This window comes from Electrophorus electricus, chromosome 8 (assembly GCF_013358815.1).
Source record: "Electrophorus electricus isolate fEleEle1 chromosome 8, fEleEle1.pri, whole genome shotgun sequence".
Lineage (NCBI taxonomy): Eukaryota > Metazoa > Chordata > Actinopteri > Gymnotiformes > Gymnotidae > Electrophorus > Electrophorus electricus.
Window position 1 is genome coordinate 22,566,114 of NC_049542.1, and position 21,604 is coordinate 22,587,717.

The 21,604-nt window shown below is 41.1% G+C and overlaps 1 protein-coding gene across 3 annotated transcripts in view; it reads right to left on the bottom strand.

Annotated features, from left to right (window-relative positions):
- Positions 1-6,529: 6,529 nt before the first annotated feature.
- Positions 6,530-21,604, bottom strand: part of phf14 (PHD finger protein 14) — a 58,083-nt gene continuing 43,008 nt past the window's right edge. For 2 of the 3 annotated variants that reach the window (XM_027010130.2, XM_027010128.2), the window contains exons 17-19: positions 20,093-20,210; positions 7,717-7,814; positions 6,530-7,342 (exon numbers count right to left, since the gene is read on the bottom strand). In XM_027010130.2, coding sequence (XP_026865931.2) covers positions 7,728-7,814; positions 20,093-20,210 — 205 coding nt within the window. In that variant the 3' untranslated portion in view covers positions 6,530-7,342; positions 7,717-7,727. The remainder of the gene's footprint in view (positions 7,343-7,716; positions 7,815-20,092; positions 20,211-21,604) is intronic. The other variant, XM_027010129.2, reaches the window with a different exon arrangement.

The window sequence follows — 21,604 nt, forward strand, 5'->3', positions numbered from 1 at the left end:
CTTAAAGTCAATAGGTTTGTATGGTTTATATACTTTTGGGTTTTTGGCTTCTTTGTTTTTAGTTAAATCCACGGATGAGGATATTGCAGAGATGTGAGGTAACTTTGGCACCTGTCTCCACACAAGTTAATCACTGGCTGTATTTGTCATAGAGGTTCCACAGCAGCACAATAGGCAGCAGATGGTGGTTGGAGGGGAGTGGGGGTGCTATTTACAGGAAACATATTCTTTATCTTTGGCAGGTCATGGGGAGCACTGGAACACGGTGGCTATGCAATACTGGAACATCTCAGCAAATGTTAGTTTGAAAAAGATTGGGAGATGTTATGACATACATATATATATATATATATATATATATATTGAAAGGTGTACTCAAACTTTTAGGAGATAGTCTAGACCTATATTTTCAGTTGCATAACCTAAGACGCATTTATGATAGGACCCGTTTAAAATTGTCTAATAACAAATAATTCTTAATTGTTAAGTGCAACGAGCATCTCTTTACACCATGCTGTTACTTAAACAAACAACCTTTGTTTAAATATATTCTATAATTTTACAGAAACAAAAGAATCCATGTAGAAGTGTATTCAATCTAAGAACAGGGGAGGAACATGCCAGGAGAGGGAGAGAAAGCAGAGGAAGCAGAGACAGGGAAGGCTGAGTGTTGTGGAGGAGGCTGGTATGTAGCACAGATGCAGAATGCATTAAGCTGTGGCATTTGCAGCTCATTGTGATCACAGCATGGTGGCATCTCTGCACATAGTGAGTGCCTCTTGGCTTAAACTTCGGCAGCTGCACAGAGCAACTATATGAAGCCCAGTGATGTGTTTGCCAATCTGCACACATACAAGATGATATCTCCCAGCCGCTGGTATTTGCAGTTCGAATACAAAAAGCACCAATGAAGATTTGGATGAAGATTTAACACAGAAGAACTAAAACTGAAATTCAACATTGCAGTTTAACAACTGGAGTCATTTGCTGTTTTGAATGTTCTACTTTAAGGATGTTGGATCCTTGAAATACAATATTAGCTCTTATAGTGACTGAGTGTGTTGACTGGGCAGTGCATAGCTCTAGGTTTGTTATCATTATCCAGCATGTGACAGGTAAACTCTATGACTACTATGGTTGATTTTAGACTCTTAAATAAAATGAATATATTCTGAGCAAAATTACAGTCTGTGACTGCCTTATGCCTGCAGCCCACAGACATGACCAGATGTTGGGTGATGTCTGTCCCGATGGCTGTTCTGCCATGCCATACTTGAAAATACAATCATTTCCTGACATGATTTCACTTCTTTATGCCTTTGGTCATCTCTTCTGCGAAGTGCTTGTACACTGCGGTTCAGCTTAGGTGATTAAGTTTGGCCAGTCAGGAATGTTCCACTTTTTTAGCCTGAAAACCTCCACAGTGGCTTTAGCAGTAGTTATTATTGACCTGATACACATTTGGCTCATCTCACTTTGGCCCAGCCACAGGCGGCACACTATATGGACAATAGTATTGGGACACCTACACATTACACCTTCAGCAGCTTTTATGGAATCCCATTCTAAATCCTTAGGCATTAATGTGGAGTTGGTCCCCCTTTGGCAGCTATAACTGCTTCTCCTCTTCTGGGAAGGCTTTCAGCAAGATTTTATTAGTGTGTCTGTGGGAATGTTTGCCCATTCATCCAGAAGAGCACCTGTGAGGACACTGATGTTGGAGGAGAGGGCCGGGCTCGCAGTCTCCATTCAACTTCATCCCAAAGTTTGTTGATGGGGTTGAGGTCAGGGCTCTGTGCAGACAAGACAAGTTCTTTCACACCAAACTCACCCAAGCATGACTTTAAGGACTTTGCGTTGTGACTGGGGCACAGTCATGTTGGAACAGAAAAGGGTCTTCCCCAAACTGTTCAAACAAAGTCGGAAGTATACAATTGTGCAAAATGTCTTGGTATGCTGAAACATTAAGATTTTTCCTCACTGAAACTAAGGTGCCTAGGCCAACCCCTCAAAAACAATCCCACAGCAATATCTATCCACCAAACTTTACAGTTGGTACAGTGCAGTCAAACAGGTAAACCCAAACCAAAACTCATCCATCAGACTGCCAGATAGAGAAGCATGAATGGTCCACCACAGAACACATTTCCACTGCTTCAGAGTCAAGTAGCAACATGCTTTACACCACTCCATTCAACACTTGACATTGTGTTTGGTGATGTAAGGCTTGTATGCAGCTGCTTGGCCACATAAACCCATGACATGAAGGTCCTGGCGCTCCGTTTTTGTGCTGATGGTAATGTCAGTGTTGTGGAACTCTGCAGTTATTGAGTCAGCAGAGCGTTGGTGAATTTTATGCACTATGCACTTCAGCACTTGGCGACCCTGCTCTGTAACTTTGTGTCGACTGTCGCTTCATGGCTGAGTTGCTGTGGTTCCTAAATGCAGCCAATTTTCAATGTTACCACTCACAGTTGATCGTGGAATATCTAGTTGGGAAGAAATTTCACAAACTGATTTGTTGCAACGGTGGCATCCTATTTCAGTACCATTCTCAAATTCACTGAGCTCTTTAGAATGACCAACATATACTCAAATTATTGTAAAGACTGACTGCATGGCTATGTGCTAGATTTTATACACCTGTGGCAATGGGACTGTAAGTAACACATGAATTCCATGATTAAGAGGTGTGTCCTTCTTAATCTAGTGTATATATTGTAATATAGTGTATGTTTTCTCATGTAGCCTACCTGTAGTTTGACTCTTGTGTATGTGTAATTTCTTCTTTTTATGACAAACATATCTTCAAATATTACATTGCAAAATTGACTTCAAAGTATATGTTTACATAAAGATATGTTTTCACATGAGATATGAAGAATTTCTAACATTTTCAGCTTTAGGTCCATATTATCATATTATCATATTAACATATTATCATATTATCACATTATCATATTAGCAAGATACTAGACTAACGTGGCAGAAGCTTATTTGACTCTGACAAAATATAATTTTAACCCCATTCTATATCTTCAACTGAAGACACAAGGGCTTTGATGTACTGGAGTACACTCTTAATTTTGTTTAAAATGAAAATAATAATTTGTCACTTTTTTTTTTCATAAATTTCACAGGTTGATTTACAGAGTAATGGAGTCAGTTGTCTCTGGGGAATGCCTAGCAATCTCAAAGCAGGTTCAAGCTAGAGCAACTGCTGGAAAGCCATGGCATCTCCATCTGAATTACACCCACCATAAAATACTAATAGGCAGACAATCAGTAGCTTATATCAGTAAGGCCTAGCAAGGTATTTACCTTTTTATGTGGGTATAAATTTTACAGGTTCCAAAGACAGTGAAAACCAACCTTTTTATGGTAAAGACACTGGAGGAAAAGAGTGCTTGACTGGGTACAAAAAAAAATTCCATGTGAGACAGAGAATTATATTATTATTATTACTATTATTATTTGTATTATCATTTTTATGAATGTTGTTAAACTTTAAATAATTGTAGTTAAACATTATAATAATAATAATAATAATAATAATAATAATAATAATAATAATAATAATTCCCTTTAGTGTTTAATTGTGAATTGTTTCTTGTTAAAGAAGCTCTGTTCTTATGTAGAATCACATTAAATCTTACATTGTCAGTCCTAATAGAAATCAAAACAAAAAAATGTGATAATCTTTTAGATTCAGAAGTGCAAGTCATTAGCAGGTCTAACTCCAAGGTGTCAGAGACCCTTATAGGACCTCTGCTCTTAATGAATGTGTGTGGCAAGATGTTGAGAGGCAGAGATTAGCACCCTGCGAACACTGCTTCTGAACAAAGCACACATTTCAGACTTAAAAATGACTGTCACAACACAGCAGAGCCTGGAAAAGGTCATCCAAGCAGCTCTCAGGTCCTGAAGAGATGTTATTTTAAGCATTATTCACAGCAATTAAAACACAGAGAGAGTCAGAGAGAAAGGAAGAGAAAGGAAGAGAGAGAGAGACAGAGAGAGAGAGAGAGAGAGAGAGAGAGAGAGAGAGAGAGAGAGAGTGAGCCAGGGACAGCATTTAAAGCTCTAATCAAAATGTCGTTCTGTCTGCTAAGTGAATCCTTACCGTTTTAATCATCAGGCAACATGGGGGGAAATTAGTCACTGATAGAGACTAACAGGGAGGCTTGAGGCAGACAGCAACTGTCAGTAGAAAGATCAATCTAAATTGATCTGGATAAGGCTATCATATGCAAAGCATGGCTAAGCACAAAAAGTAAAGGGAATTAATGCTGTTTGGCCTTCAAGTAGTTTCTGGATTAACAACAAGTGATACAAGAGGAATATTTAAACTTACATCTGAAATTTGTATATATAATATATTTTGAATGTTACAATGGTTGTAGTGCACTCATAACTTATAAAATAAAACGATCACAGCCTATATAAGTGTTTTAAAGACTGTAAAGCTTTGCATTAGTTCTAATCCCTTTCATAATACTCTCTGTGCAATCTCTCACATTGATCATGAAAGCTGGATGACCATAAACCTTTAGGAAAATAATAATAATATTATTATTATTATTATTAATAAAAACAGATGGGAGCCCATTTAACTGCTTTTTTGTTACGTTCACATGATATAGTGGCCCATGCTGATGATTAGTGAAAAGTGACTCAAGATATTAGCATAGTGAAAATGACAACACGATGAACACAATTTATTTAGAATGTAAAGAATGCGAGTACAGACAGATGGCCAAGCACAGGGCTGCTCTCACCTATACATATTTATACTTACTATAGATATGGACAGCAAACCTGGCAGAAAGATTTAACTGCTGACCCAAAGCACATAACAGCACTTCATATTGATAGCACTCATGTAGCCAACGATCCTTACATTCCTCTATCATACCATACAAAGCTATTGATATAACTCCTTGAACTTTTGAACTACAGCCAAAACATATTATTCTGATTCAGTTCTTGACCCAAAGCATTTAGGTGCAGTTTATACTATCATTTATCTATCTAACCTTGCTTTCTTTTATTTTAGTAGTCCATCATCTCAGAATTATCTCATTTATTTTGCTGCTGTTTTAATCAAGTTACAACCAACACATTCAGTGGAAGAATTTATCTTTGACCCAGAGCATGTGACTGCACTTTTAACCATTAGAGTGTTTCATATTGCTCTGCCTACCCTCCTCCATTCTACTCTGCATGAAAACCTATAGATCTGGCTGCTCTAGTAATCAGCATTTACAAGGCAACTAAAAGATTTTTCATAAATGTTACTGTGCACATCACTAAGTAATATATTATGACAATGTTTTATGCATAAGCATTTTTAGTGAGTTACACTTAACTGACTTCACTTCACTTTTATTTAACACTGTCAACACTGAACTGTGTAAACAGATGACCAGAAAGGGGGAAGAGGAAATAAGGAAAGCCAAATACACCTGGGTCCACTCCCCTGAAGAGAATCTTTATACACTCCACACTGCTTCTGTTCTCTTTTGAAATAAATTAATTAAAAAAAAAAGCTGCACATTATAAAGACACTACATCATAAAGGTTGGCCATTTCAGGGAAATCATGAACAGAACATGTCATGATCATTACAGTCATTTTCTTTTCACTATGTTCCAGAGACCACTTTGGTCTTTTAAAGACTTTTAATGGGAGCACATGTTCCTCAGACTTGCTTGTTGAGCACAGCCCTGCTCTTGGAGTGGCTGGTTATCATTAATGGTGTGCTTGCTATGCTGAAAGCGTACATTTCAGGGCAAAGGGAGCTCTGAGCATCTGACTGAGCGGGCCACTCCAACATTAGCACACCCGACGCCGTTATCACAGCCCTAATGACGTCCTCCTCACATGGCATGCTGGGAGCTGGGCTGCAGGGGGCCCGTCTCCACTGGCAGTACAAGCCCACGACACCTCATCAAAGCGCATCAATCGCCGGCACGGTTTCCTGCCCACTCCGGCAAAAAGAGACAGTCCTCCAGATAATGTCTTTCATGGTTCAGTGGCCTTACAGGGGTTCCCTCCTGCATGGCCTTGAAATGGGTAAATTAATAGTTGCTTTGAAACAAATTGGAATTACACCCCTCAATGGATTAATGTCAGTATGCCCAGACACCTCTCTGACAGAAGTGGGGGTGGTGCAGTTCCAATGAGATAGAGATCCAACAGTTTTTGTTTTTGTTTAGTTTTTTCTTCTCCATGTAGTGGACACCACATGCAACACATCACACATGTTCAGGCTTCCGAGGGCACAACACATCACAAGCATTCAGGCTTCCAGGGAAACATCACACATTCTTGCTTCTAGAAGGACATTCAGTTTGGCTGATGCTGGCCAGCATGACCCAAGCTCAAATAGAGAGAAATAGCAGAATTTATGAGTTACGGGGTATATTTAGTAATCTGATTAAGAACATTACAATTTTGATTCTGTAGTGCTGCAATTTAATTTCATGTTGAATGGCATTCGGTTAGATAGAGAGATAAACATCAGTGCCAAGGGCATAAAGTAATGTTTATTAAGAATTACACATTTACAAAGTACCTAAATACAGACTCTTGTGTAAACTTGTGTAGCAGGCATAGTGTTACAAAATTCTGCAACATGGTGAAATGAAAGCAAGAATTGAAATGCATGACCACCATTTACTAGCCGCACAATCAGAGGCCACATGCTAGCATGTGCACATCCTCGCACAATTCTGTATGAAGAGTATTGTAAAAAATGCAAAAATAGGGTTGCTCTGATATCTGAGGGCTATGTATAATTATTTACTCTTACTAGGTGCTGCAAAACCATTTCAGCCAATGTAAATATACCACAGTGCACTGAAATGGTCATTGCCTCACTCTGTGTAATGGGCACATGCAGATAGGTATAAAAAAGGAAAAAACAAAACATTAAATGCAGACATAAATGTTGGAGAATAAACAATATCTAACAATAGTTAATAGTTAATCTCTCTTTGTACAGAAAGAAACGGGTGAAAGATATATAAAAAAATATATCACACAGGATGTTCACATTCAGACTGAGGGCCATTTAGTGTATGAAAATAGGCTGAAGAAAAAGTCTGGACTGGACTCCAGTCCCAGCACAGCACAGCATCAGATAGAGGTTGCATTGGAGTGCAGATCCAGGGATGGCCAGGGATCCACCATGACTCCAGAACACTGAGGAAGGAGACGGCGGTGCTGGCCCTGAAGAGTTCGACTTCCAGCCATCGCTAATGACTCGCCAAAGCCACTTCCCTTAGACTGATAGTTGAAAGTCAATTTGTGACTCATCTCATAGGTTCACTGATGGCAACTGTAATAAATGGTGTTGGCAAAAAATGTCAGTGCAATTACCTCCAATTTCTCACATACATTCTTAGCTTAACGCTTAAAGCAAGTAATTTAGAGTTACATGCAGATGACTATATATTATCAAACACAATATATAAATATCAGAAAACTTGCTTACAGGCAAAAGATGGCATTGTGTGAGCAACATAAAATCTGACAAAAAATGTAAGTTGTGGCTAGTAACTGTACAATAAGATTTCAGTGGCAAATCAGATTAATGTCTCTAGAAATAAATCAACAAAGGTAAAAAAACAAATAAAAAATACTGGTACTGCTAGTTGAATGCAAGACTGCCAGAATCTGAATTCAAAGGAAATTGGAGGGGAAAACACTAACTGAACAGAACACTACTGTTGGAAGTGAGGTACTTCAGTTTGCTCTGCTGTTTCCTCTTTCATGGACTCCCCTTCAGCCTCAGCGATTTCTTCTTCCTCCTGAAAAACAGAGAGGGTCTCACTGAAGGGAAATCCAACAAAGAAGAATTTGTCATGATTGGACATATATGCATGAACTACTAAAGCAGCACTGCTTGTGTTTTCTGCAACCACATGGGATGTCTCTTCCTCTGGATGCATGTGTTGGAGACATACTGTAGTTTTCAAGCTAATTTTTACTGGGGTGTTGTACAGTAGATTCGTCAGGTGGCATTTATCTGTGTAGTTATCTCATAGATATCCACAAACACACAAGAAGCAAGAAAGAACCAGCATCATGCCAGAGTCATTTAGAACCCCCACAGATTTAGAGCAGGACGTAAATAGAAAACGACGGCCATCTCAGCAGTTAAATGAGTCTGACAGATGCAATTATCCCCTCTTCCTGAGGTTAATGCCCACATCCACAGAGAGCCGGAGGTGATCACCTATTCCTAACCACACGCTGCCCTCGTGTCACTCCACTGCCACAGCTAGATTTACACACATCTGAAATGACACCTCCCCTTAGGAAGCATCAGCCTCTCTTATTGTTCTGTGGTTCCTGCTCGCTATATATTCTTATGTAGTTCATTTTCTGGGACCATTAACACATATCAACAGCTGATAAAATGTTACACTAAGAAACATCCTTTGAAAATATGCAGCAGCTTCAACTACTGTACAACCCCAATGTAAGGCAGCCTCAAAACATTTGACATATGACACATATGATAGGAGTTTTCAAATGTCTGGAATTGTGGTCTTTTAGCCTGGTAAATGTGGACTAAAGCAGTCTGTTTAATCTGCCGAGGAAGTTTTGCTTCATCTGCCGATGTCTCAGCCCAGAGTCTCTGTCTGGAGGGAACTTCTGATATAGAGTTGAGCCCTTATGAAGAATGTTGTACTTTTTCCTGAACTCTGGGTACTTTGTTGCTGCTTGGCTTCAGGGGGTCATAAATCTCTGAGAGGGCCGACACCTCATGAACTCCAGTGTCGGATCTGTCTGCACCATTCACCAAATCTCCCTGACAACCCTGCCAATTTTGCAATTACCTGTGGCACCATTCGTTATCGCCAGGCCAGTCGGTGCTTAAATGAGAAACAAGATGGTGCGGGCAGTGCCCACTGAATGCTAAGCGCTTTAGTTAGGCTAAAGTGGCCCTTTTTGCCTCTTTCCCCCATTTTGTCCCCCCTGTCTGTGATTTAGAGCGTGGCCCTGGGGCAGGGATGACACCAGTACTACCGGGCACTCAGGGACTGATTTGCGCATCTCGCTCTGTGCCCCCCGCCCCTCTCCCCTGGGCGACGGGAGACATCTCGTTTCGGCTCATGAGTTACAGCTGGGACCCAATTGCCATCGGCAACATTCGTGCAGTAGCCAGAATTCCATGTAACGCAGAGGAGCTGCTCAGAATTGTTGGACAGGGCAGCAGCGGAGAGGAGCCGGCACTGTTTAAAACTTCACCTGCATCAGTGTGTGAAAGCATATAACTTACATATTGTTCAGTCCTGTTAGATTAAATGGATTGCTGTGAAACACCAACAGACAAACCAAGGTGTCACACATGAAGTCAGTAAGCTCAAAACTAGAACGTACTCGCTAATCGAACTAATAAATCAGGACTAAACACCCTCCCCAATAAGAGATAAAGTAAAAATATGTATTCTTAATATGTTATGAAAACCATACACATTTTTGTATATAACATGTTGTCATAATATTGATGTTAATAACATAATAAAGATGTTAATAACAACACACACACACACACACACACTACTGTGAAACCCCCCACAATAGAGAGCACTGTTAAAAAAATGCCACCATTAGATTAGCCCTTGACCATATATAATTCTATAATTATTTCTAATATAATTATTAAGAATACAACCAGAAAATACTAAAACATTGTATGCAGTATTAAAAAACAGAAAAAAAATCAGAACAAAACATCTACTATAGGCACAGTGGTAAGTATTTAGTGTGACCTCCCTTTACACTTAAGCAATATCAAGAAAAGCCTAATTATAAAAGAAGTACTGTTAAGTACTGAAAGAAGTCTGGTATAGTATACCAGAAGATTACTTCATAAAACTTCAGGACAGTCTCCCCAAAAGAATTCAAGATGTCCTAGGTGCCAAGGGAGGTCACACTAAACACTGACTTGAGTATACACTGGCTAGAGTATAGAGTACAACAGGTTCCAATTTTAGGTCCCACTGTCCAGGTAAAGGGGAGAATAGAAAAAAGTGAAAACATTGTGTTTTGTTTTCTTTCAAAAATGGTTTGTGCCTGACTTTGTATAATTGTCTTTACAAGTAGCATGTTATTGTTTTTTCTTGTCATCAAAACACATTTTACATGAAGCATAAATTTTAAAAAATGACACTGATTGAATTTTGAACATGGCTGTGTAGTTGCTCCAAAATGTCATTTTTAACACTACTTTTTTAAAATAAAAATTTAATTTTATAAATGTATGTCTAAGAACAATTGCTTACTTTACACTTGAGAGCATTCAAAACTTGCAGATATTATTTGTGTCATTCGATACACCTACCATTTCAAATCCTTTTCATACAAAGGGTTCCGTGGCTCTTTTTCTTTTCTTTTTTTTTTTGCTGACAGGGTGACATTTTCTTTGCGAGGCAGAGCCATCTTGAGGACAGTGGCTCTCTACAGGCCCAACAGATCTGACAGGCAGTGGCTTTGTGGGATATCTCCATCGCTCTCCTCTGGGAAGAGTGGGGCAACTGCAGCCTGCCACTCACCCACCACAGAGCAGCCAGCCCTCTAGCAACTCAAACTCACATGTATGCTAATGAAATGCCACATTCTCTATTCTAATTGCATCTTAGATTTTAAATGGGTAGAGAGAGAGACAGTGAGAGAGCGAGAGAGAGAGAGCGAGAGAGAGAGAGAGAGAATAATAGTGTTAGTGATGATGAGAAAGGCGAGAGTGTAGATTGAACCCTAGGTGGCAACAAAAGCTTGCGGAGTGTTAATGTCTTGAAGACAGGGACCCTTGCAGCCTTGTGCTGCTCCAAGCCCTCCTTCCTTTCCCCTCGCCCGTCGACCGCCCACCTACCAGCACACACGCATTCAGACACATACACCCACAGATGCATGCACACGCACGCACAGAGTGAACTTCATAAAGTGGGATTAAAATAAAGCTGGGTAAAAAAAAAAAAAAAGAATTCAAAATTACAAAGCTGCTTTTTCTTTAATGAGCTCTAGCATCCTTTATCAAGCTGGTGCAGTCCTCAAAGAATTAACCGCATAATTAGTATGACTATTTCCTTATCATGTTTTCTGCTTCTACTGTGTTTACTTGCGCGTGCATCTGCAGCGCACAGGAAGTGGCTTTTATGTGGCGCAGGGAAAAGCAGCTTTAGTGCCTCCTCCTGTTTGATAGGTGCTGCTGTGCGTCCGTGAGCCAGGCCACGCGGCGCAAGACAGATTGATGTCCCACGACTAGGATGAAAACACACAGCATGTAAGCAGCAGCAGGAACATGCAGAGTAACAGTGCACAGTGGAAAAGGGGCGACGCAGGTAGCATGCATGGAGGGGGAACCAGCAGGATGTTCATCACCTGCTCTCAGACTGCCACGCAGAGAAGGGAACATCAACATATCCACCATCCAAAATACCTAAAGCGTCATGAGGAGACGGACTTATCTGCATGACCAAGGGAACGTCCCACATGTCTGCTTGGACTAACTTTAAGATCTATTTCATTCTGTGTTTTTAAATAAGCATTGGCTAAATAAAATACAGGGGGGCAGGGTAACACTCTCCATGTGAATAAAGGTTCAGGCTAGTAAAAGTCAGTAGATGTGCATAAATGATTTAAAGCCATTGTCAGAGTGGGGGATGTGACATGGCCACGCTTAGTCATAAACACTCACTTCATTAGATGGCTGAGGCAGTGTGTTACATGCTCCATGCTACATTGCACCACCTCTGGCCCCACCACCCCACCCTTTCCTTCCACCTCCCATCTCTTTGTTTTCTTTGCTTCCCGCTATTCGCTCTTCTCCTTCCTGCTTTCTGTCTCCCATCATCCCAGCCAAAGCTAGTCACTAGAAAGCACAATTAAACTTCATGACTGGGCATATTTTCGCTTCCCATTTGCGTTTATTACAAAGGGCATTCATTAATCTGCCTTTTTCCCCCAAGAACGCATTTCCATTTTAGTGAGGCGTGACAGATACTGAGGTGAACTTACGGGAAGACAGCTAATTAAATCAGCGGTAAAATGCACAAGCCAGAGATTTCTTTCTCCCCCTTTTTGGGCCAACATCTGATAAGGCCTGATGCTTAGTAGAAAAATATAGGGTGAGTACTTTCTCTCCATTTCCATTTTCAGATATTTAGAGCATAACATTAAATCACAAATAAATACAAATAAGTATGAATGCCCCAACTCTGTAGGCAAATTGGTTGCTTCATTGCTGGATGTTCACTCCTGGGTAAGAGAGAGGAGAATAAAAGCACCAACAGCAGCCATAAAAGCAGGGACATTAAACAGCACGCTAATAAAGTGGCAAACTACAAGATGGATTGGCAGGTGAAACGTATGAGGCGCATCGGTGAGCTGCTCTATTGTGAGTAATGGTAAGGATGCGTAATGAACCCTGAGGAACCGTGGCAGGCCCTGAGTAGGCCTGGCAGGGGGCTCCAGGAGAGACTGCAGGCCCTCAGCTCAAATAGCTGGCTTGCAGTGTGTGGGCTGAGGTGTGGAAGCACCCGGCAGCCTGATGAGAAGCTCTTTAGCCCAGGCCGAGGAGGGATGAGGAGACACTCCCCAGCCTGAGCTGACGGAGAAGTGGAGGGTCCAGTTGCCAAGAAGGTAACTCTTTGGTGATGAGCTGGAATTCATGTCCTGACCATATTACCAAGATTTATAGGAGGTAAAAGACATAATCTCCTACAGATTCTTCTAGAGCATGTTTCTTATAGAGAATATGTGCACACAGATGAGATTTTTTTTTAAAACAGGGATAGTGAAGAACAAGTGTTAAGTATAATTATATTAAACATCTAGACATAGTTGTTAGAATCTGATTAGCAATCTGATATGTAAGTAGTAGTACATTATCATGTTATTTCTAATATACAGCATAAATATGAGCTTCTGGTCAAATATTACCCTGCATCAACTTGACTCCGTCTAAAGTGAATACTTCTAATCAACTTTTAAGCATCTACTGCTGCATTTAAATGACATTTTTAAGAAGAAGTGGCTTGGTTTAGAGTAGAAAAGCCTTAGAAAATCCTGTGACATTTCCAGTTTACTCTCTGCATCTCTGCAGTGTACATGTTTACACGAAAGAACATTGCTCTTCACTGCAACAGCTCAATCAGATGGCAGTAGTGTGTGAGCACTAAGGACCCTTAGCCTGCTCAGTGTCACCTTCAAGGGGTGTGATAAGGTAACTCCAGCCTCTTTTAATAATGCATGAGGGAGGGTGTCTGTTCTTCCCTGTGGCCTCACGGTCATCCACCTGGTAGGAGTGGAGTACTAGAGCCTTTCCCACCCTGGGACTCTTTCCTGTTTATTAAGATCAGGTGAGGGAACAGAGTCACCCCTTGTCCATATTCTGCTTCAGAACATACATGCCACTGAAGATGCAACTCAAGATCAAGAAAGTCACATATCAGGGTATAGCCCACAATCCTTCGCGGAGAAGTATTCTGGATGGTTAGTTAGATATGTATACTGATGATTATTACATTCAGACCTTTTGTATCTTTGATATAATGCTCTAGCCAAAGAGAAAACTGAAGTAGTAGAGACAAACGCTAAAAATAGCATGTTATTACGAAGGCATTACACTCTGAAAAGCGTCAAAACCAACAGGCTCAAAGTCATTCTGGCCTTACTCCTGAAAGGTTGCCCTGCATCCCCGTGCCGCTAGCATATGTGTGAATGTGTCCAGAGCAGGTCAACCCAGTGATGCGGAGGACAATAGGTCACGTGCCAGCAGAGGGCTGACCGCAGGCTTCCGGATGAAAGCGAGAACTTTCCTCCCAGCTAGCAGGTGCATGTGCTGAAGGTTTTGAACCCTGGGGATGAGTGATCTGCTTGTGGGCGCGGGTGCCTGTAAGAGCGGCCTGTAGCGGGCTTATTAAAACCCACTCAGAGTTGAGTAATGGTGGAAGGGGCAGCAGCAGGGATGGCCGCTGCTGTCGCCCCCGCTCCTGTTTACTCCACAAATTGGCCCCTGAGAGGGGACCAGGCTTCTAGCTCACCTAGTTAAAGTGATGGAGGGGACTCGGCTGCATTGATTTTCCTTCCGTCTTCACTCTCTCCCCACGCCAGGCCCACCGGCGCGAAGGAAGCACCAGGGCTCCCCACCCCACACACACACGCACACAAATACACACCCATACCCACATACACACACACACACACACGCACACACACACACACACACACATACATACATACACACAGACACAAACAGATCTGCAAAGGTCCCTATAATATGTCTTTAAATTACGCTCACCTTTAGATAACATGGCAGTCACAAACAGCGATGCACAAAGTGCATCTGCTTGCATTCAGGCCCAGCGTCCCATTGCCCTCAGCTCTCCAAGCTTCTACAGCACGCCTTATTCAATTGACCTTCAAAGTGTCCTCAGACATTGGACTGCAGTTATCCGGGTGGCAGCTGAGAAGATTTAATGCAGGACAACAGAACAGCTCTGTAGCTCTGCTTGTGAAAGCTGTTGTGCTATATGAATTGAAATTATTATCGTTGTTGTTACAGAGCTAATAAGAAAACAGCATATTTTTGCTTTGACAAATCCAGGCCACTTAAACAAATACAGCAGTAGAGACCATATTTTTCGTGACATATATGTCAAAATATTTCTTTCAGTTCTGAGGTAATATAGATTAAGAAGACAAGTTTTTATTTCTGCTGAACAAATGCCATCCAATCTGATGAGTAATGATCTCTATTTTATCTTTCAATTTACTCTCCATAGTAAAGCGGCCAGAGTGAGACATTTAATTAGGTTAATTAGGCTAACTTAATTAGGCTGTTTGCAGGTCATTGTGCGAGGGCTCTGATTGATGATGGTGCTTGTGAAGGTAATCGTCTTCAGAACTTGGCTTCGTATTGAACACCACATTAAATATATAAATAAAGTTACGGCACTTAGCAAAGTGTCCATTTGACTTGTAAAACCTTCCACAGTTAACCACCAAGTCAACAGTGCCGATAAATCCCAGCAGCTAAAATGGGAGGCTGAAGGTCAGGAAGTGGCTTCGATGACAAACTCCACGCGACACTCAGCAAGGCAGCAGCAATCTATTACGACAGAGCAGCTCACTTCTACAACCGCTCGCAAACCATAACCACAACTACAACTACAGGACACTTCTGACTCCTGCCCGGGCAGCTGAGCTTGTGCCAAAGGCTCGCCGTGATCGGGGCGGTTTCCACTCTCATCTGAGGTGATGCCTCAAATGTGCCACAGATTTGCCTGAACTTTTCCATCACAGGGGTGGGCATTGGCAATGCATGGGTGTTCCTAAAAAAAAAAAAAAAAAGCTCGAACGAGCCCCTCTCTGGCACCTCACAAGGTGCAGAATTAAAGGCCATCCATATATTATGGCAGAACTGTCATTTTATTACCTGAATCAATTCGGCGAGGCCTTGGGGTGACAGCGGGGGATATGGCCTTCGACGGCTCCAGGTTTATCTAACGTGTGCAGGCAAGGGAATGCGCGGTGGATGTAATGAACTCAGCTCCAGCTAATAAAGCCTTTACTACCAGGCCACGTGTCTACAGCTACGGCAAACTGACCCCATCATGGCCCACACGGGCCTCCTCACCCATAAACTAAATGTATCGCCTTTAAGTGTTTCTTTTTTTCTATCTGTCTTTTTTTTTTTTTTTTGCATTTTCCTTTTTTAGATAGGCAGACATAATTAAAAGATTTTATGATACAGTGTGTGTGCAAACTCATCCTGGCCGAACCTGGCTGAAGATTGTAACCCATTTGCAAAAGGCATCAGCAGAGAGATCCGTAGGAAGGCCAGGAGCCCTGTGACAAGTTAGCCCCACAGGCCAGATGACACTTTGTACTTTGCATTCTGGACCTCTTGCCTCACAAGGTGACGAGTGGCACCATACATGATGCGGGTCACAGGCAGGGGCCCTCTGAGCGGCAGTGTGTAAGTACGAAATGGCTCTCACATTCCTCTAAACACTTCCCTGCTCTCATCTATGAGTCAAGGCTGGAATGGATAACAAATCGCTCCCTCAGTGCCACATTTCACTAAGGCTGCTTCTTCATTCACTAGGTGCTGCCGCAAAAGTGGCGCCCCTTTAATGTTGACAGCCACCCACCACCATCAGGACCCCCTCCCCCCTTTATCTGAGGGAAAGGGTGAATCATGGTAAAGCTGGTTGCATTTAAAGATGGCATTAGAATAAAAAAAACAAAAAAAACACAACATCCAGACCAAAAATGGCCAAAATGCTTAAGAGCATAGCATTTGCAGTACATTATAGGACTTAAGGTACTTAGCCACAGTGCTTGTATAAGAGTGCATTTGGCTTCTCAGAATGGTAGCAGATGCTGTCAAAGACTTAACTGCAACCTATGACATTCAAGGCTTGAAAAAGAAGAAGAAAAGCAACAGTGTTTGTGATGATCAGAACTATTTCAACATAAGTGGTTTTCTATTAACCTTTTATTTTCCATGGACATTTTTTTTTTTTCACTGTACAGTGTATTCCAGTTTTTCACATGTCCACCAGCTGTGTTTTTTTTTATGTTTTGTCTCAAGCAAATGGAATATAATCTCAAATGGAAACACTTTCAAGTATATTATATCAGATCAGTTTTGGTTACTGACATATTGTGTGTGATGTAGCAAAACAAAGACAATGTGAAAGCTCATGAAAGCTCACAGCTTTAAGAAAGTGCCCTGAATGCATGGTCATTGAAGCTTTCTTATCATGGACAAAGATCATGTCTTATTTGCCATCTTGTGAGTGGTAAATAAGGCAAATAAGAGTTCACACACTCAGTAACAAACAAGGGGACTCAGTGAAAAATCAAACATCCAAACTGTTAGCTCAGAGAGTGGAGACAGGCTGAAAATGAACGACAGCCTCACTCTTCCAGCCAGCATTACGCTCCAGTCTCTGCTGTTATCACTGAAATGCATTGCTGAGAGCACCAGGAATCACGTTGGGGAGCATCAAGAGAAACCCAAGAAGGAAGATAGATGCACAGAGCCAAGCTAGATAGAAGGCTACAACACCTTCTAAAACTGAAAACTTAGTGCACATAATATATATATATATATATATATATATATATATATATATATATATATATATATATATATATATATATATATGTATATATATGTATATATATGTATGTGTGTGTGTGTGTGTGTGTGTGTATGTGTGTGTGTACATCAGAGGCAGTGAACAGCATACAGCATGACTCTTGCTGGCCACGTGTAAGTGTGTGATTATAGAGGATTGCGTCTGCTCTCCCAGGGTCTCTGGGGAATGGAGTGGTTCCGTAGGTCATCAGTAAGCATGTTTAAAAAGCCACCACTTGTTTAATCCCCTTGCCCTGTATGACTACCTCTGTCTAAAGCTCCTTTCTCTGCCCCCACCTGGCTTCCACCCACCGCTTTTGTTCAGATCTGCTTAGGCTTTATAGTGGAGCAGCAGGTCACCAATCTCAGGCTTTCTTCTGCACCTTTGAGTTACACCAGCCCTATTTCCAGGTGCACCACTGGGCTCATGAAAGGGCTCTACTGTAGACTCATGAATCTGTATCTTCTGAATTTATGAGTGAAGGATGGGGGCTCTTGGTTATTGAAAGGCACATTTGAAATAAATGTATTTTCTGTAAATATACAATTTGATCCTTTGTTTTGATGGCTATGAAATTAAAACATTTACTGTACACGCAAAAAGATCAGATGAGCATCACGCAATCACTGGCAAAGATCAAAGTATTTAAGGGCTTAGGCTGAATGGGTGATAAATAAAAGAATAAACATTAAATTAATACATTGTAGTGTGGATTCATCCTGGCCAACCCAGTCTTTACAAAGCCAAATGTCTGTATTCTGCAAATGTCTGTATTATCATAACTCTGGTTTAACCTTTTCATTTTAGTGGTGAACAGTAAGCATGCGTTACCATTTCCACCACACGGGCTGCCCACCATACGCTTTTTACATTTAACTTTCTCTTTGGCAACATCAATTAACCCCCATTTTCCACACAGATAGAGCCTGGCGGGCCACACTGCCCTTTTAAAGATAAATTGAACAGCGGATGCATTTATTAACTTAATTAGGTTTGGAAGCAGGCACAGACTGACTTTGATTACACAGTAATTCAATAAGAAAGAAAAATAAAACAAATTATTAAAAATGTGTATGCATGTGTATGGAAGATGGCCCATTGGTGCCTGGACAAGCAAGTATGAAAGGAAGACAGGAAAAGGAATAAAGGAGGAAAGGCCTGAGTCAAGAGCACTTCAATTGCAATCTGGAGGGAAGTGCTCACACCGGGAACGTCTCTGTGAAGGCCAGCACCAAGCTCAGATGGACTGCAGCAAACTACAGCATGCATACGGGGAAAGCAAAGCAGCATGAGAGTTCCCCTGTCTGCAACACTATCAAAAAGTGCTTAAAACTTCAAAAGCCAGCCACACATATCCATAATTAAGAGCAAAGGAGTCGATGTGCATAGTGGGGTAAAAGTTTTTTACCCACCCAGAGAACGCTTAACGTGCTGCTAACTGTTTTTTGTTTGTTTGTTACAAAGGCTAAAATAGGTGGACTCAGTAGGACTTTTTATGCTGAATACAAATCTATTTTTGTTTCTCTTGTATGGTTTTAAAGTGGCAGGGCAATTAAATTTTCTATTAAGCATATATTAGTTATTCATAAATAAGGCAGCTATTACACTATTATTATGTACATACACACTTCTAAAATGTCCAGTGTATAAGGTTTGCCTGTATTTGATCTCAGGAACATCACCCTTCCCTGTCCAGCAGCAAAAGTCAACAATAGTGAAGGCATCCACTTTCCTTGCCTTTCTATATTATGCATAATTACATAATGATATACAAGAACAAAAAATATGGATGATAAAGAAATTCTGAACTTCAACATGCAAAAATACATAATAAACAGATAAGATTTTACATGAAGCAAAATCATAATTGACCAGTGCTATCAGAGGTGCTCTTTCCCAAAATTGTAAGTTTTAAATATCCTGCAATTTATGAAAAATAAGAATGAATTTGAATTCAACAGTGATTTATATCAGAACATTTACCACATCTTTGGTTTTGGTAAGGTGATTTACTATAAACTGCCTTAGCTGAAAACTAGGAATAACTCTAAACATTTAATGTGTGTGAACCTTCATGTAAACAGTTCTAATTCTGAATTCAAAAATTTGAATCCAAAGTCAGAATGCTTTCATGCACAATCCACATACATCATTTTTCATACCCTGACAGATTTGTCAGTTTTGGGTAGGAGTAGAGATCAGATTAGGTCCATGGGAATCTGATTTTATTCTAAGGAGGTTCAGAAATTCTGGCTAAAAGTATTAGCAAACCAACTAAATATAAATTCATACACTGATTCAAATAAATGTATGTTTAATTTTAATGATATTACAACTGTGAGTTCTTAAAAACAGTACTGCACTGCAGTATACTTACAGCACACCTGAATAAATTTTAAAGGCCTTGAATGGTAAAATAAAATTTTAAAAGAAGCCTCGAAAACCATATGCAGTATGTCCTTGTACACCAGTGGCAGGTTATTATGTGTGTACAATTATGTGTGTACAAGTTAGAACAACTTGGGGAGTGGAATTTTTCCGGTCATAATCGACAAATCTGAATCATAATGAATTTTAAGAATGACTTAATAAAAAAATCTTAATTATAACTAAACATGTACATTATGAAACATTTTTGATGCTTGAGTGTGACTTTTGCCATAGTGTCCCCTCAATCTCCTTGGGAATTCAAGGCACAAGGATTCATTACATGCACACACAGATCAGCAAATAATTGGTATTAAACCAAAGTTTCTCACCACTGTTTAAATGCTCTGTGACTCTGCCCATCTTATGCGAAATGGCTGTGTGTAGCTGTTCCACTTATTTCCTCAACATGCCGCTGGTGGTGTAATGGTAATGCGATCCAGCTGCATCGGGAATCTTTAGGACCTGTCTCCACCTCTGCCTCCCTATGCAACTCTCACCTTTGATGAGGAGGTGTCACACTCTTGACAGATCCAGCCATAACCTGTCTGCTTGGGTGACTTCTTCAGGGGAGGGTCCAGGCAGCCAAAGTGGTAACACAGTTGACACTCATCACACCTATGAGCAGACCAAGAGTGGTATGACCATAGGGAATATAGCTCAATGCAGAGACAGACACAGACTCAAACACACACACACACACACACACACACACACACAACACATACTCATACATACATATATACACCCACACCCAAACACACCCACCCACCCACCCACACACACACCCACACACACACACACACCCACACACACACACACACACACACACACTTTATATGTATCCTGCCAAGAAACTGGCTTGGCCCTCATCAGGCAGATTTGATAGATGGTGACAGAGCCGTTTCCTGTCAGGTAACAGATGCTTAATAGATTCAAAACACATTGGCACACCACCTCTCACATGGCCTTGTACAGCCATCATAAAACATGTTGGCTTGATTGGCCCTGCTGAAATGGGCCTCAGTGTGGCTTGCCAATAAATCTTTGTTTATTTATTTATTTTTAAACTTCTATGCCAAAGCATAAAAAGAGAGGGAGAAGAGTGCCTACTTTTACTTCTTGTGAGCAACCACCATCACTGCTGGATCTCTCAAAATACATTTCTGGGCAATATAACAATTACCCTCCTGGGTGAATCACAGAAATAATTGTTCACTTTGACTGACATTTATCGGACAGCAGAGTGCAAAATTATCAGATGATATGATTAATACCTGTGCCCACTGTCAGGCCTGAGTATTTGGGCAGTGGATTCTGTGATGTGACCCCTCCCCCGTTATCATTCCCAAGCCGTTTTTGGTGGTGCACAGATGTCCTTCAGGCCAGCTTGCATGGTCTCCCCTCTCCTTCCTATCCATAATTAACTAATTATGCTGTAATCAATGGTGAAGATTCAGATTTGGCAATGTAAATCAGATAAAGAGGAAAAGGGCTTAGGGAGGTCAATAGGCCCCTTCCCCATTCATCTCCATTACACAGTGGAGTGTCCCCGGGCCCTGGGCCCTTATCAGGCAGCAGGCGGGAGGAGGAGAGAGGAGGAAAAAAGAAGAGTACTCCATCTTTTATTGGCAGGCAGGAGAGAAAAGTTGTAAAGTAGTACATTCACAGATGTGGGGGTTAAGCTTGACATGGTAGGAGGCAGTGTCTCATGATGTGAGAGCCCTTTTGAAAATGTTGCCCGCCTGAGACACCAAATGCTAATTAAAGGATAGTGATGGATACAACACAGCACTAATGAGGATAGAGCAGAATACTCATACACACAGATGGCCCACACTGTCAAGCCACAGCAAGCTGATTTAACTTATGGAAATTATTTACCTCATCACATCGGCAGCAGGCCAGTCTCCAAAACGATGTCGCTTTCCCTTTCAAGGGATTGCTGGGGTTCTTTTCAAATGGGAGTTTAGCAAACCCTATAACTGTCCAGATGTCACTCAAAATGTGTC